We start from the raw sequence: 16,330 nt of genomic DNA, 5'->3' as shown, positions 1-16,330 counted from the left end.
TGACTTCTAGATCAGCTGGATTTTAATTTTTTTTATATTCAGTGTTTCTAGTCCCATTAGTAACTTATATGTACCTTAGAAATTATATATAACAGGAAAGGTTATGAGGAATGAATTATAATAATGGCAAAAACCTGATCAGCATAACTAAATGATAAGGTAGCCAATAAGCCATGAATAGTTTGACTTTAAAAATGTGCATATTAAAAGGAAAATAAGCTAAAAAAAAAAAAACTGTGTTAAAACTGTTATAGTTTATCCTGAGCCAATTTTTTTTTCTTAATTTTTGCACTTAACCAGTATAAATTCATATATAAATACAGTCAGTTCTGCTATAACATGAATTTACTCCAACATGATTGATATATTAGGGAACAATGCGATTTTCGCATTGGCTCATGCGTAATATCGTCTGAGTAATACCATGTGAACGTAAAAACCGGCACCAAGCTGATCGTAGCAACCTGCACAGCAATACATACAAGTTTACAAAGCTTAAAAAATGTCAAACGTCAAATGTGTGAGAGCTATATTTCCCATTTGCAGTAACTGTATTGGTCGAAGACACTGTTGTCATATGCTGTATTCACAATATTTTTTGTTCGAACAGAAATTTCGTGTGGCAGGATAGCGTGAGTGGAGGAGGAGCACATTTCTGTAGGCCATTACCATAAAACAATTTACAGTTCCCAGTTTATTGGGCTTTTCTGTTAGCACAGTCTAATTATAAATGGGTAGTAAACTCGATCTTACTGCATTTGCAATAATAACGATAGCTGGAATTCTGTGGGTTTTCACGTTATGGTGAGATGTGTTTCCCCTTCCTCTTCAATCATATAAAAACAAATAAATTTTCAGAATCTTCTCTTTTATGTGTGCCGTGTTCGTTGTTATTGATTGCTCATCTTTTTTACTGTTTTAAATTTTACAGTCCAAAAAAAAAAAAAAAAAGTTTGTGAACAGAAATATCAATTAGTATGTATATATTACAGTAATAATTAAGCTATGTACGTAAGTTTACATAGTCTCCGACCAATACAACTAAATGGGAAATATGAATTGAAGTTTGACATGTTTACATGTGAGCTCAATGTATGAGGTGATAATAGTATGCTTCCACCTTAAAGGCAGAAACACACTACATATTCTCACCTTACACACACCATTATAGCCTGAGATGCTAATGCGCCAATAAAATACAAACCAACAACAACAACCTTACACACACATGAACCTCATGTATCTGTTACCTCAGTTCACCCGCATGTGTTATCCTGCAAGTGTGTGTCTTGGACTGTTCTCCCACATTTTTTAACTTTTCTTTATAAAAAGTAGATTCATACAGCATCCCAGACATGGGCAAGCATCCTGGTTCCAAGAAGCCAAGCAATGAGTGCAAAAGGAAAGCATTAAGTATAGAAGAGAAACTTGAAATAATAAAACATTTTGAAAGAAATGAGAGAACGTGTTATCTCGAGAGCAACAGGCTTAAGTGAATCCACATTGCACACCATCAGCGACAATGCTGCAAAAATAAAAGCTACGTGTATAGCTGGAACATCTTCAAGTGCCGCAAAGTCAATTAGAACAATGCCTAAAGAAATAGAAGAAATGGAAAGGCCCACTAAGCATATGGATTGAAGACCAAACCAAAAGAAAAAAAAAATCGGGAGCAAGCTTTCTCACAGTGAAAGAGAAAGCACTAACTATATATGAAGACCTTAAAAATAAATTGCAAAATCCTGCAGAAATGGCTCCTTTTAATGCTAGTAGTGGCTTCAAACACCACTACTCTTTTCAGAATGTTAAGCTGTCTGGCTAAGCCACAAGTGCAGATGAGGAAGCCGCAAAGGCATTTCCACCTGTGGTACAGAAAATAATTGAAGAAGGTGGCTACACATTGGATCAGATTTTCAATCTGGATGAAACAGGCCTCTTTGGAAACATGTGCCTTCAAGGACCTGCACCTCTAAGGCAGAAGCACATGCCTCAGGATTTAAGGCTGCAAAAGATTGCTTAACTGTGACGTTCGCTGCCAACCCCAGAGGAGACTTGAAGTTCCAGCTTTAGCTATAGGTTTAGCAAGAAAGGTTGGGTGACTGGGCAAATATTCACTGATTGAAGTTGAAGCTTACTATGACACTTTCAAGAATTATTACTAGAAGAAGAACTTCGATTTTAAAATTCTAATAATTCTTGATACACACCAAGCTATCCTCAGATGGTTGCTGAACTCTCTCCAAATATTAAATTCATCTTTTTACCTCCGAACACAACCTCTCTACTACAGCCCCTTGACCAGGGTGTGATAGCAGCATTTAAGGCTTACTATTTAAGGCAAACATTCAAGATGTTAATTGCTGCTACTGAAAGTGACAAGGCACAAACTGTTATGGAATTTTGGAAGAGATTTAACATCAAAGTTGCCATTGATATGATTGTAGAAGCCTAGAATGATGTAACAAAAGACTGCTTGAATCGTGTGGTGGAAACTTATCCCTCATTTAATTTGCAATTTTGAAGACTTTGAACCTTCAGAGCAACTAAAACAAATCAAAGCAGGTTGTGTTGCTCTTGCAAAAGAAGTTGGTTTCGAGGAAGTAGAAAATGAAGGTGTAGAAGAGCTTCTAGAGTCTCACAATGAGGATCTATCTACTGAAGACTTGCAACAACTTGTTGCAGCCACTCAAGATGAGGATGACGAAGCAACTTAAAACAGCAAAATTATCAGCTGCTTTAAGTGGAATTGAAAAGCACCTGCAGTGGATTGACGATAATGATTATAATGCTGAACATAGTAGGATAGTGCTTGGATAATTCGGACCAATTTGTTACCATACAGGCAGCTCCTGTATGAAAGAAGGAGGTAGGAAAAGCAACAAAAGCTAGATAGCTATTTTAAACAAGTGCAGAAGAAAGAAAAGCAGGACAGTGAATCACACCCTTCCACATTAGGTATAACATTTCGTCCTAAGGATGGTAACCCTTCTTCTACTTCTTTGCTTACCCCTCCTACCTGGTCTGCCTCCATGGGGCAGAGTGTGGGCAAAGTTGGGTCCCATTAGGGACCCAGCAGCCAAATAACCAGAGGAACAACGGTACACGATACTACACATATACAAGATCCATACACCTTTAAACCTCTGGCATTGAGTGTTCTGTTTCACACCTACAATGTATATTATTTGGAGATTGGGGAAACCCTTGGTGCCGTTTAACATTAAACACACTCTACACTCTACCTCTTCACTATAACTCACCAGCACTTCACCACACCCACTTCAAACAAGCAAACTTCATATCATGTCGAGGTAAAGTGCTATATTTACTGTAATATTTATTTATTTATTAGAAATTAAGATATTTAAACCTGTGTTAGCAATTTTTTTTTTATGTTTTCCTTACCAGACTGAACAATTTTTTTTTTTTTTTTTTTTTTTTTTTGAGTGCTCTTCCCAAATACCTATTTTTCCCATAAACCCTGTTGTTTTTAATGTGCGAAATACCATAACATGGAGATTTTTAGGAACACGTACCGCATTATAGCAGAACTGACTGTATTTGTGTTATATTTTGTATATATATACTGTTATTTATTTGTATTATTTGTATATATATTTTCAATAAGAAATTTTTATCCTTTTTTACTATTCACAATTATTTTAAAAATTTTTTGATATTGGTTTGATTGAATTGAATGAATTAGTTTCATATTTTATTATAAATTTATCAAAATATTATTTAAAATATTATTTCAGGTAGGAATATAGGGCTGTTATCAGAGTCCAAAGGTTTTGTTCAGGGAGTTACGTGGGATCCTCTAGGCCAGTATGTTTCTACTTTAGGGTCAGACAGGTGAATAAATTTCCCTTTGGTTTTCTAATTCATTAATATTGCCACATACTCTAAAAGTGGTTGTCAAATTCAGATTAGTGAGACATCCACTGAATTTTTTAAAGAAAATTTTGTTATTCATTTAGTTCACACTATTTAAAATGTTAGAAAGTTATATTTAATTTTTTTCTTGAGTAATTGCTTTTGATTTACAGACAAAAAAAAAAAAAAACATCCTTATGAATTTAACTACCAGTTCTCTGCATATGATATTCAGAATTTAGCTCATCCACAGATATGTGCAAAAGTTAGAAAATTACATGGTTTCTACTATCTGACACAAAATGTGTGTAAAACTGGAGAAATGGGATGTATATAAATTTTTAAAAGCACTTTCAGGAAATGTAGATAAAATTTACCTAGAAGGCTTAGAACATACAGATTTCACATTCCTATTGGAAATAGTTTAAATGATATTTGTGATTCTTGATGCTAGGTGAGAGAACATGTCCAGTTTTTTTACAGTCCTGTACAACATGGCAAGGAGATACTGTCTGGATGATTGCCATCAGTGGAGAGCCACCACAAATACAAAGCCAGTCCAAAACTGTCTTCTCAAAATTATGGAAACAGCCTTGAGAGCATGCAATCACAGGAAAGGTGAAGATCATTCTGGAGCAACAATGCAAAAGACAAATGGTAAAAGGTAAGGTAAACAGCAGCCGCTATCAAGCCTCCTCAACAATTCAAGTCAAGGGAAATGGACCATAATCTGCCACTCTGGTCCAGTGCGGATTGGCAGATCAACTGTATTTAGCAGTCAGAGGCTTTAACCCTAGTCTAACAAAGAGCATGTGCTACTGCACTCCCGTTCCTGACCACTCAGCTACAGAGGGCTGTAAAGACAAATGATATGTGACCTTAACAGCTAACCACCACATAAAATGCCTGTATTGTAACTTTCATTGTAACTCTCATCAACTCCAAATTTCTGAACATATTTCTGTTGCATATTTGCAGAAGAAATTAGATACAGTGGTATTGTAGCATTAAAAGTTAAATCTTTGCAAATTAAATCTCTACTGTAATTCCTTAAATTTATTGTCATTATAAGCATATTAAATTAAATTTTGTAACTGGCTTTCTGAGAAAATCTGTTAAATTTCTTTCAGATGTTTACGTATTTATAACATTCACAATAAAAGAGTTATCTGTAGAGTTCAGAAGGGTTTGATACCCCTAGGAACAGATCCTACAAAGGTATGAGGAAACTGTTCCTTTTTTGGTAAAAAGAAAACTTAGGTAGTTATTTTTGAAAATGAATTGGCTAACTTGATTGAAAATTAAAATTAATTGTACTGATTAAATGACTTTTTAATATCACATTTCATGAAATGTTCTAAATTGAGCAACTCTTAATTATTGACTTGATTTGTTAAGTTACATAATCAGTTGCTGCATACTTCTGCTAAAAGTAGTGAATTCTTGTTTATTTTCAGTTGCCTGAAAAGCCAAGTAGGCTATTTTATGATGACACATTAAAGTCATTCTGTCGACGGCTTACATTTTCCCCAGATGGTAACTTATTAATTGTACCTTCAGGAATTATTGAACTGGAAGATGGCAAAATTTTAAACACAACATATGTGTTTGCCAGAGGTGCATTCAGCAAGTAAGCATCCTTAACTTGGTTTGTTAAAATGTAATTAAATTTTTCTTTCTTTTATCATAAGTTAAGTGATCTAGTGTTGAGGCAAATAACTGTTATTAATTTGCTTTCTAGAACACAACTAGTTGTATAAATTTATCTAATTCATTACATAATCTTTATTTTGAAGATTTTTAAATGTTATATAATTTTCATCACCCAGTATGGCATTATTGCATTGATTTGTCCCTGTTGCCACAATATGTGCAGTGCCTTTTGCATTTTTGGTAGACACAGCATGCTGAGACAGCTTTGAGGGAATAGCTTTTCTTTTAACACTTCAGGCAACTTTTGACTCTGAAATTATTTTATCATTTTCAGGGGCCCTTCGTACACCACATCAGCTGACATTAAACAATTTCATTCTCACTATGAGGAATTGTTACTAGGCAATACCTAGCTGTTGTAGTGACACTGAATCTTGAGTTCAGAGAAGAAAAATAAATTTCTTGTTCAGCACAATGCTAGATCACATACCAGCATTCTGACAAGGGCAATCATTAAGTGGACTGTTCTGCCACGCCCCTTTCCCCTAGTATAAGCCCAATCTTAGATTATCAGATTTACAGCTATTTGGTCCTGTGAAGGATGGTCTTCATGAGTTACACCCTGGTGCTGACACCATCACAGCCATGAAGAAGTAACTCTTGGAGGCCAATAGCAACTTTTACTTAGGAGTGGGGATGCAAGTTCAGTGGTGGAAAAAATGTATATGGAGTGGTGGTGGATACATTGAAAAGTAAAAGACAATGTACGTAACACATTTTAAATTGGCAGTATCAGTGGTATCCAAGAAAAAATTTGTGAGTATTAGTTCTGGAGCAAAATATTTCATCATGACACAGGTAGCTTTGATAATATATATTGTCCTTATCAATAACTGTATCAGTTGTGGCAACCTCTTATTGATGAAGTACATGGATAAAGCAGTATGATCCTGCAGTGATGAGTAGAGCAAGTTGACATTCTCGTTACATTTATTTACATAAGATACCTCCTCCTGTCCCCATTCCAGTTACCCCATCTTCTGTCATTGCAAATCGGATTGCAATGCAAATGACTTATAAACAGAGTGGATACAAACTACCTGTCTGTTCGTGATATGCCTCGTGCCATGGATGTGCACTTCTCCAACCATAAGCAGCACTCTTCTGATCTTTTTGTATTCAATAATGACATTTCACAGAAATCATCGACAACTGCCTAATCATACAGAAGAAGAAATTATGATGGATGTCAATAATAATCCTCATCTTAGTACAAGAGATCTTTCTTCTCGGCATAACATTAGCAGGTCGACAATTATTCGCGTATTACATGAGAACAGGATGCATCCGTTTCATGTCCAGAGAGTGCAAGGACTAAGAGCTTGTGATTTTGTTCCACGAATGGCTTTCTGCCGTTGGTTACTTATGCATCCACAATTTTTACCACGAATTTAATGGACTGATGAGTCCAAATTTACACGAAACGGAATTTTTAATGTACATAATAAGCATCGGTGGGCACTTGAAAATCTTCATGTTATTGTTGAAACGCATTTTCAAGAAAGATGGAGCATGAACGTCTGGGCTGGTATAATCGGTAAAAAAAAATCCAGATAATTTAAAGGGTACATTGTACTTGCATTTCTTATGCAACGAGTTACCCGGACTATTAGAAAATGTATCTCTGGATACTAGAAGAACTATGATGGTGCCCCAGCTCATTTTACTCGAGAAGTGAGGAACTTTTTAAATGAGCGATACAAATGTTGGATCAGTCGTGACGGAACAATCGTTTGGCCACAACAGTCGCTGGATTTGACACCTTTGGACTTTTACTTATGGGGTCATATCAAAGCAATCGTGTATTCCGAAGACATCATCAGTCTTGTACAATTGAAGGAAAGGATTGTACTGGCATTCGAAACATTAAAAACTCAAAACACACTAGAAAGGCTTCAAGATAATCTAGTGAGATGAGCCCAGCTTTGTATGCAACAGAATGGGCAACATTTCCAACAATTCTTAAAATAATAAAAGGGAAATTATCAAAAGGAAATATCGCGTCTTATTTTAATTTACATATCCTATGTTAAAATGTTAAAGTACGCATTGGACACTGTAAACAGAAGAGTAAATAGTGGTCGGTATCGAGATCTACTCAACGGTGTCTTACTCAACTAATATTTACAAAATATTAGTTGAGTAATATTTATAATTTTGTTTAATATTTACAAAATATTAAACAAAAATATAATTTAGTATATGTTGAAATTGCAGAAAAATTTTATTCTGCAATTTCAACATATTTTTTCATGAAGAATCAGCCTCTTGCCGGTTGTATCGCGAATTACAGACCACCCTGTATCTATAACTTTTATTATGTGTCAATAAATGATATATAATAAAAGAGCAAATGCAGGACATATATTGTACTGTATTTGCTCTAGTTTAGATAAAATAGTATTATTAAAACTACCCCCAAGTTATCTTCTCCCAAGAAGGAAGTATGCCCAGCAAGATTAAATTCCCAGAAGGGATGCACGTGATTATTGCAAGTTTGGGAAACACTGCCTTAAATTATAACATGGTATTGTTGTGTGGTATTAATCAAGATGTAATGGATTTATTACTGCTTATAAGCTTCAAATTGTTAGGTTTTTTGTAATTTCAAACATATAATAATAATACTAATAATAACTCTTATTATAAATATTTCTAGAATAAAAACAGCAGCGGAAAAAAAGTTCAATAATTTTTGTTCCCTTTTTCTAGACCAGTTTTATACCTTCCATCTGGTAACAAATATACTCTTGCCGTTCGATGCTGCCCGGTTCTTTTTGAGCTGCGAAAGCAAGGTAAATTTAGTAAAGCATTCATTTATGATTTTGTAGAGAAAAATAGTTTAAAATTACCATAATGGAGTTTTTCTAATGAAACAGTTAATTCCACCTTATTGTTTTCAACATAGGTTGACCAACCTTATTAGACCATCAGCCACTCCATTATATTTCAAAATTACTGTTCACACTAAAATTTGTTCTGTTGATTTCTGTTCATTTTGTTCTATTAATTTTGCTGAGCAGTGCAGTATGAAAGGTCCATATCAGTAGTGATTTTGCCACTCATTTAGAGAAGTCTAGGTTCAAGTCAACTAGAGAAATTTCTAAAGGCTTCTTCATAGTCTGCCAATCTCAGCTGGATGGAGTACAGTTATTTCAGGTTTTCCAGTACATGCAACATGCAAATTAAATGTACACTTACAAATATAATACACAAGATATGGCCTAAGCTGCTGATGTGCCTAAATCTATAACTATATATCTGTGGCAGAGGTGCCCAAATTTTTATACTTTGAGTCCCCCTAAAATTATTGATAAATTTCATGTGCCGCCCCCCTTCCGAGTTCAAGAACAAGTGCAAATAAACAGATTTGACCTAAAATTTAGCTATGAATGTACATACTTTTATAAGTTAATATATACTTCAATACATTTAATCTCAAAGAAATAAAATACAAATAATAGAAATAAATTAAAAAAAAAAAAAATCGTGCCTGGATTAGTGGGATGGTTTGTCCATATTTTGTTAAAAACAAGTGCCACCCCAAAAAACCAATTGAGCTCCCAGGGGGACATGCCTTACACTTTGAGAACCTGTGACATATGTACATAGCAAAACTAATTTAAAGTTGTAAAAAGGACATATGTGGTTGATTAGACATTATTAAAATTAAAATAAAGGAGTGAGGAGACGCTTGCCAAATTTAATATTAAAATGAAAATTAAGTTTTTTTTTTTTTTTTTTTTGCCTACAAAGAAGGCCATTTGTGTAAGAACATTAAGTAATTTAGTATACTAAGCATAAGGGATTTATATTTCCACATGATATAACAGATCAACTTAACTGTCATCATTAAATGTGGTGTCAAATATTTCTTTTAGTTTCAACAGTACAACAGAGCACCATCAATGACAAACAGTTCAAAAAGTGTTACACAAATAGGTGCATATATTGGATGGTATATTTTGTACACCATCCAGTATATCTTCTATTTTTTTTTTTTTTTTTTTGCCGGGAGGGACAAGAATAAAGCAGTTTGAAATTCAGAGGATGTTCGTTTGTAATCATTGTTATCTATTTATTTATTTTTTTTTTTTTTTACATTCATTCTGCTCACATGAAAGATTTGGTTTTTTCACAGCTACACTTCTTATGATGAAGGAATGCAAAAGTCATGTTTTTGTCACCTCTGATAGACTAAATAGCACTTCTCCATAAAGAAGTATGCTGCTATTTATTTTTAGGGAATATTTCCCCATTATTCATTAGTAACTTTCTGAAAATAAAACCATAAGTATTGCCTGCCTTCATGATCACACTTTAGCAAATAAGCTCATGGCTTATTTGTTAAATAAGCCATGAGCTAAATAGCATATTGGACTACTGTTGACTTGAATCACATCTTCAACACAATGTGGCATGGATTCAACAAGGTGTTGAAAAGTGATATGAGAAATGTTGGACCATTTATGTAACAAAATTGTGCTCAGTTCCTGATGTGACAAGGGCAAGGATTGTGCTACATCCCACAAATGTTCATTGGGATTGAGATCAAAGGATTGAGCTGGCCAGACAGGTGCTGGAAGTCTTCCACATGTTCTTCAAAACACTCCTTCACACATTTGGCATGATGGATGGTTGCATTGTTATCTAGAAAATACTACTGTCCATGGAGGTTATGTTCAAACGTACTCTGGAATTCATAATGCTCTCTACAAAAGCATATCTCAAACCATTACTCCTCTTCCATCGGCCTGTACTACTGGCACCTAACAGGCTGGTTTTCCATCGGTACTTCCATGACCAATAGCTTCTGTAAAGGTATCCTACTCCCATAGTACATTCTCTATAGAGTTCTTTGCATGGTACACCTTGTGATGTTCGCACATTTAATGTAGAGGTTAATTATTCCATTTGTTTAGTTATTATTACATTTGATAATGCATTTGAAATTGAGTACTCTTTCTTGTCACCTTATAATTTTGGCTGCAGTGTTGTCTGTTCATGGATGTTTTCCAGCATTTTTCCTTAAAACTTGACTGTGAACTCTAACAGAGGATGGATGCACTTGACAAGTGCATCCATCCTCTCCGTTGTTAATATCTGCTAAATGCACACTGATAATCATGTCTCTTTGGTTGGAAGTCCATGAGATCCTGTCATTCCTCATTGCTGCTGAACTGATAAATGATGCTTTCACATTATTCGTACATTATTAAAAATAATGACTGTAAACTGAGTACATATTATACATGTTAAAATAGGTACCTTTGATTTATGTTGATAATAAAATATTTTTGCTTAACTTTTATGGAATTTAAACTTATAACTTGCAGTAAGAATACTTTTTTTATGTACTAAAAATAGTTTCCTTTAAATAGTGACTATATAAATTAATCTTAACTTTATAGTTAAATCTTAAATTTAAAAACTGGTGATTTTATTTTGCAGGAACATTAATTAATGGCAAAACCAGAATTATATCACTGAATCTTTGTATTATATAAAAAGTATATATTTGTAATTAAATTTTCTTAATTTATAACTTGAATTTTTCTATTCTAGACACAAAAGGGAGTCAAGCAGATGAACCACCAAAGTCTTTGTTCAGGTAAATATTTGTATGATGGTGAAAATCTAAATTCTTGCATGAGTTTTGTATGAAAGAGGAACTGAAAATATTTTTTAATTGTCCTAAAAGAGAGGGAGTATAAACCTCTTCCTTTGTAATTTGAATTTATAGGCTTTACTTTTGGAATCATTTATAATAGCAAAAATTTCATTCTCATTCATTTTACTTTCTCCCCTCACACGTCACTCACTCTGAAATGGTGCTGGCGTTTCTGGCACCTGAGGCAAAACCTTGTCACAGCATCTAATTCATATCATATCTTAACATGCACCTACACAGATGAGCCAAAACATTATGACCACCTACCTAATATGATGTTGGTCCTTCACGTGCAGCCAAACAGCTCGTACCCGGTGAGGCAGGGACGCTACAAGATTTCTAATTGTGTCTTTTGGTATCTAGTACCAGCAGATCCTTTAACTCCTGTAAGGTCCATGGTTGAGACGCCACAGATCGGAGTTGCTGTTCCAACACAAACCACAGATGCTCGATGGGATTGATGTCTGGGGAATTTGGAGGCCAGGGCAATACCTGGAAGTCTTCCTCATGTTCTGCAAACCAGTCTCAAACAATCCGGGCGGTGTGGCATGGTGCATTATCCTGCTGAAAGACGGCACCGCCAGAGTGGAAGACAGTTGCCATGAAAGGGTGTACCTAGTCAGCAATGATGTTTAGGTAGATGTCAGAGTGCCTGGCACATGAATGACTGGACCAGGGTATCCCAGCAGAACATAGCCCAAAGCATGACACCGTCGCCACCAGCTTGTTTTAGTTCCACAGTGCATCCAGGCACCTTCACTTCCCCAGGTAAACGACGCACATGTACCCGGCTGACCACATGGTGCAACAGGAAACATGATTCATCGGGCCAGATGACCTTCTTCCAATCACTCAAGGTCCATTTCGATTCTCACGTGCCAATTGTAGGCACTGTCACCAGTGAACCATGGTTAGCATGGGCATTCAGAGCGGCCTGCGGCTATGCAGCCCCATTTTCAGCAGGGTTTGATGTACTGTGTGTTGTGACACATTACTCCTGTCACCAGCATTCCAATTACCGGCGAGTTGCACCACAGTTGCCCTTATATTGCCACGTACCATCCAGGAGAGCCTTCGCTCACCTTGAGCATCGGTGAGCCATGGTTGTCCAACACCTCATCGGTGATTCGTGAGTTTTCCCTCTTAGGACAACTTTCGCTAGCTACTAATCACAGCTGACCATGAGCACCCCACCAGCCGTTACAGTTTGGTCTTTGTCAAACTTACTTAAGTCCGCTGCCTTTCCCATTTGAAGAACAAGAGTAGCACTGATTAACAGAGCTTGGTATCAGGTATTTTTTATACCGTGTCGCGACCCGCACACAGGCTGTTATTTTTATTTTTTTATTATTTTTATTTTTTTATATAAACCCCAAACACGAGAGGTATTAGAACCTATAGTACTTAGTACCGTGCTCGGGTTCGAGGTTGAGAAGACGAAAGAAGATATTTGTTGACATTGGACTTGAACTTCTGTAGACTGTAATTTTCAGGAAATACGTATGAAGGAAGGTTGTTCTAGAAAACAGCAGTTGAATGAATAAACAAGGAAGATGAAAAGTTGGTTCTGTGAGTGTCACTAAAGATAAGCATAGGAGCAGAAGAATCCTTTTTGCGAGATATAAGACAAGACTGAGTTTTAGAAAGGTTGAAATCAACTAAGTTGTCTTTGCCCCACTGGAGAATTACCTGAAGATCGGCATTTAAGGAATTGGTAGCAGATTTTCGAGAAGTTGAAGCTGATTGAGCAGGACAAGGTTTCTCAAAATGGAAAGTGGAATGCAATGTGCTATCATCGGCAAAACTATGGATAGGATTTCCAGTCAATGGAAGAAGGTCATTAATATACAAGAGGAAAGAGTGGGGGAAAGAACTGAACCTTGGGGGACACTGGCATTAGTGGAGAAGTTAGAAGACAGAGAGCCATCTACCATCACCCGTAGTGAGCGATCAGAGAGAAAACTGGATAACCAATTACTAAAAACAGTTGGCAAACCATAAGATGGAAGCTTGTTTAGAAGACCTTATTGCCAAACACGATCGAAAGCCTTTGAGATGTCAAGAGCAACTACGTGTGTTTCACCGAACCTTTCCATTGAATTAGTCCATAAATGGGTAACATAAGCCAGAATATCACTAGTGGATCGACACTGGCGGAATCCATACTGGTGATCATTGATCAGACGGAAGGTTTCTAGGTAGTTTAAGAGTTCGTGGTTAATTAATTTATCCATTACTTTAGAAAGAGTAGAAGTAATTGCAATGGGATGATAATTGGATGGGAGGGATTTGTCACCCTTTTTAGGAACTGGCTGGATATGAGCAAATTTCCAAGCAGGAGGAAAAACACCTTTGGAATAAGAAAGTGAAAAAAAGGCAGCAAAGAATAGGAGTAAGTTCAGGAGCACAGGTTTTGAGAACAAGTGGAGAAATACCATCGGGACCTGCAGCTTTCTTAGCATCAAGATTCGTCAAAATCCTTCTGAAATCCTTTTGACGGAAGACCACAGGGGGCATTGAATGGAGCGTGTTGGGAATGGTGGGAATTGTTTTACCAAGATCATTAATACATGAGTTGGAAGAAAAATGGGATGCTAGCAGGTCAGCTTTATCCTTGGCTGAAGTGACAACAGAACCATCTGGTTTGGACAGAGGTGGGAGCAGAGATGGGCAAAAGTTGCGACCAATAGTTTTGGCAAGAGACCAGATTCTCGGCTACCATTAGGGCAAGAAGCAAATTTTCTACTCTTAGCCTGTTCAAACTCTAGTTTTGATTGATTAATAACTGCTTTGCAATTGTTGCGAGCTTTGGTGTAGGCGGAAAATGAAACTGGAGAATTAGAAACAAGCCAATTACGATATGCAACATTCTTCTCTTGTACAGCCTTAGCACATTTATTGGAAAACCAAGGTTTAGATAAAGGACGAGATTTTAAAGTGGAGTGTGGGATAAAGGATTCCATTCCTGCAAGAATAATTTCACTGACACGATCTGAACAAACGTTGACATCAGAAGTTTTGAAACAGTAATCCGACCAAAGAAAAGAAGTCTCGCAGGTCATCCCATTTTGAATTCTTGTAATGCCAAACAACATGAGGTTCAGAATGGCCATGAGATAAAGGTTCCATTGGAGAAGAGACAGCCACCAAGTTGTGATCTGAAGTGCCTAAAGGACCTCTCACTTCGACCGCGTACTTAGAAGGGTTGTTTGTGAGAAAAAGATCAAGCATATTGGCTGTATGATTAGGATTGTCCGGTATTCTTGTAAGTAAATGAACAGTCTGTGCAAAGTCATTAGTAATTGCAAAAGTCTCAGCATCACGACCAGCCGGGTCAGTGTGACTAGAAAACGGAAGCCAGCTGGAGTTGTGAACATTAAAATCACCAAGGAAAATTACTTCACTGTTAGGAAAGTTGGACTGGAGAAAGTCAAGTTGCAAAGAGAGGAAGTCAAAGAGCTCCAGGTGATTAGTGGAGTTGGGAGAACTGTCAAGACAACAGATGAATTTGACACAATGAGGTAGAGAGATTTTAAGCCAGAGAAGATCAAAGAGAGGAGATTCCAAATTGCCAAGTCTCTGACAGGGAATATCAGAACAGACATATGCACAAGTACCACCTTTGAGGCGAAAGGAATCATACAGCGAATAATTTGGGCATCTGAGATGAGCAGTAGTTGAATCAACCAATAACTGAGATTCTGTCAGAAAAAGTACATGGGGTTTGGCAGACTGCAAGTGGAAATGGACATCGTTGAGATTAGAATTGAGACCACGTATATTTGTGAAATGAATTAGGAAGTGCTTGTTCACCTGCAGTTGCTTCAATTTGCATAACAACTTGCTGGTCGTAATGTTTTGGCTCATCGGTGTATATGCAGTACCACCTATTTTAGGTGCTACTGGCAAGTGTCTCACTTGTGCATTCCTAGGGCTGCGCCTTCACCCACTACCCATTTGAAAAATTTGCGTTTGAATGCCGCGAGGAATTCAGCTCTGAATAATCCAGTCTAGGGCAAAAGCATAGGATTTTCATAGTTGCTACAGGTGTTTTCACGTCTTTGAAAGAGATGTCTTATGAACTGAGCCTTATGGACACTAGTGCAAACAGGCCAATATATCTTTTGCTAAAATGAACATTATAAAGATTGTTACCACATAATTTTTCAATATTCAGTGAAACTTAGATCACAGTTTATGCCATAATTTAAATGCATAATCCATTTAAACTATGGCCTAAAGGATATATGGTGGTATTATAACTTCTCGGATTTATTTATTTATTAATATAATAATAATAATTATTATTATTATTAATGATAAATTTTATTTATTTTTTTTTATAAATTTTCAGTTTGCCATACAGGATAGTGTTTGCAGTTGCTACCCAGGATTCTGTACTTCTGTATGATACCCAGCAGACAATACCTTTTGGCTATGTTAGCAACATTCATTATACCCACTTAAGTGATCTATCATGGCAAGTATCAGTTTTGTTTTGTTTTTTTATCATTTATAGTAGATTTTTTCATTCTGAATAATCATTTTGCTATTTAAAAATATTTCCATTAGGTTCTTCATATAGTGATCTGTATTACTGTAAAAGAATATTAAACTGAATTTAACAGAAAACATCAGGCATGTGGGAATGTTACTGTCATCTTAATCTGTTATATGCCCAGGGGCTCACATCAGGTGAGTATGGGTTTGGCACACCCAGGGTCCTGAGCACATACACACAGGGTAATTTAGAAATTTTTTTTTTGGCTGGTGCAGCATAAGCCTCAGGCTTCCTTGCACCATATGGCTAATAATAATATTATACCCAATTGTAAATATAGATCACTAGGATAGTACAAATTAATCCTACTGGACTATCAGCTTTCCACTCACTATTTTCTTCCATGTTATATTACTTTTAATTAGATTTTTAGCCCTACCCAACAGAGTAAGCCAACTTTTTTCAGATGCTTGGTTTACATTGTTGACCTACCTTACTTGTATTCTGCTTTTGGAGTTATTACCATTTTGTTCCTGTCAGATACCTGTTTAATTAATCTCTCTCTTCTT

The 16,330-nt window shown here is 36.1% G+C and overlaps 1 protein-coding gene across 1 annotated transcript in view; it reads left to right on the top strand.

Moving 5' to 3' along the window:
- The window catches only part of Caf1-105 (chromatin assembly factor 1, p105 subunit), a 49,730-nt gene that overhangs the window by 20,143 nt on the left and 13,257 nt on the right, over nt 1-16,330 (top strand). The window contains exons 6-11 of the mRNA XM_090378572.1: nt 3,759-3,855; nt 5,007-5,094; nt 5,334-5,506; nt 8,302-8,384; nt 11,155-11,200; nt 15,615-15,740. Coding sequence (XP_090234698.1) covers nt 3,759-3,855; nt 5,007-5,094; nt 5,334-5,506; nt 8,302-8,384; nt 11,155-11,200; nt 15,615-15,740 — 613 coding nt within the window. The remainder of the gene's footprint in view (nt 1-3,758; nt 3,856-5,006; nt 5,095-5,333; nt 5,507-8,301; nt 8,385-11,154; nt 11,201-15,614; nt 15,741-16,330) is intronic.

Source organism: Mastigoproctus giganteus, chromosome 7 (genome assembly GCF_048544385.1).
Source record: "Mastigoproctus giganteus isolate SK-2022 chromosome 7, ASM4854438v1, whole genome shotgun sequence".
NCBI classification, from domain to species: Eukaryota; Metazoa; Arthropoda; class Arachnida; order Uropygi; family Thelyphonidae; genus Mastigoproctus; species Mastigoproctus giganteus.
The sequence above is the reverse complement of the archived record's forward strand: the minus strand, read 5'-3'. Positions and strand labels throughout refer to the sequence as shown.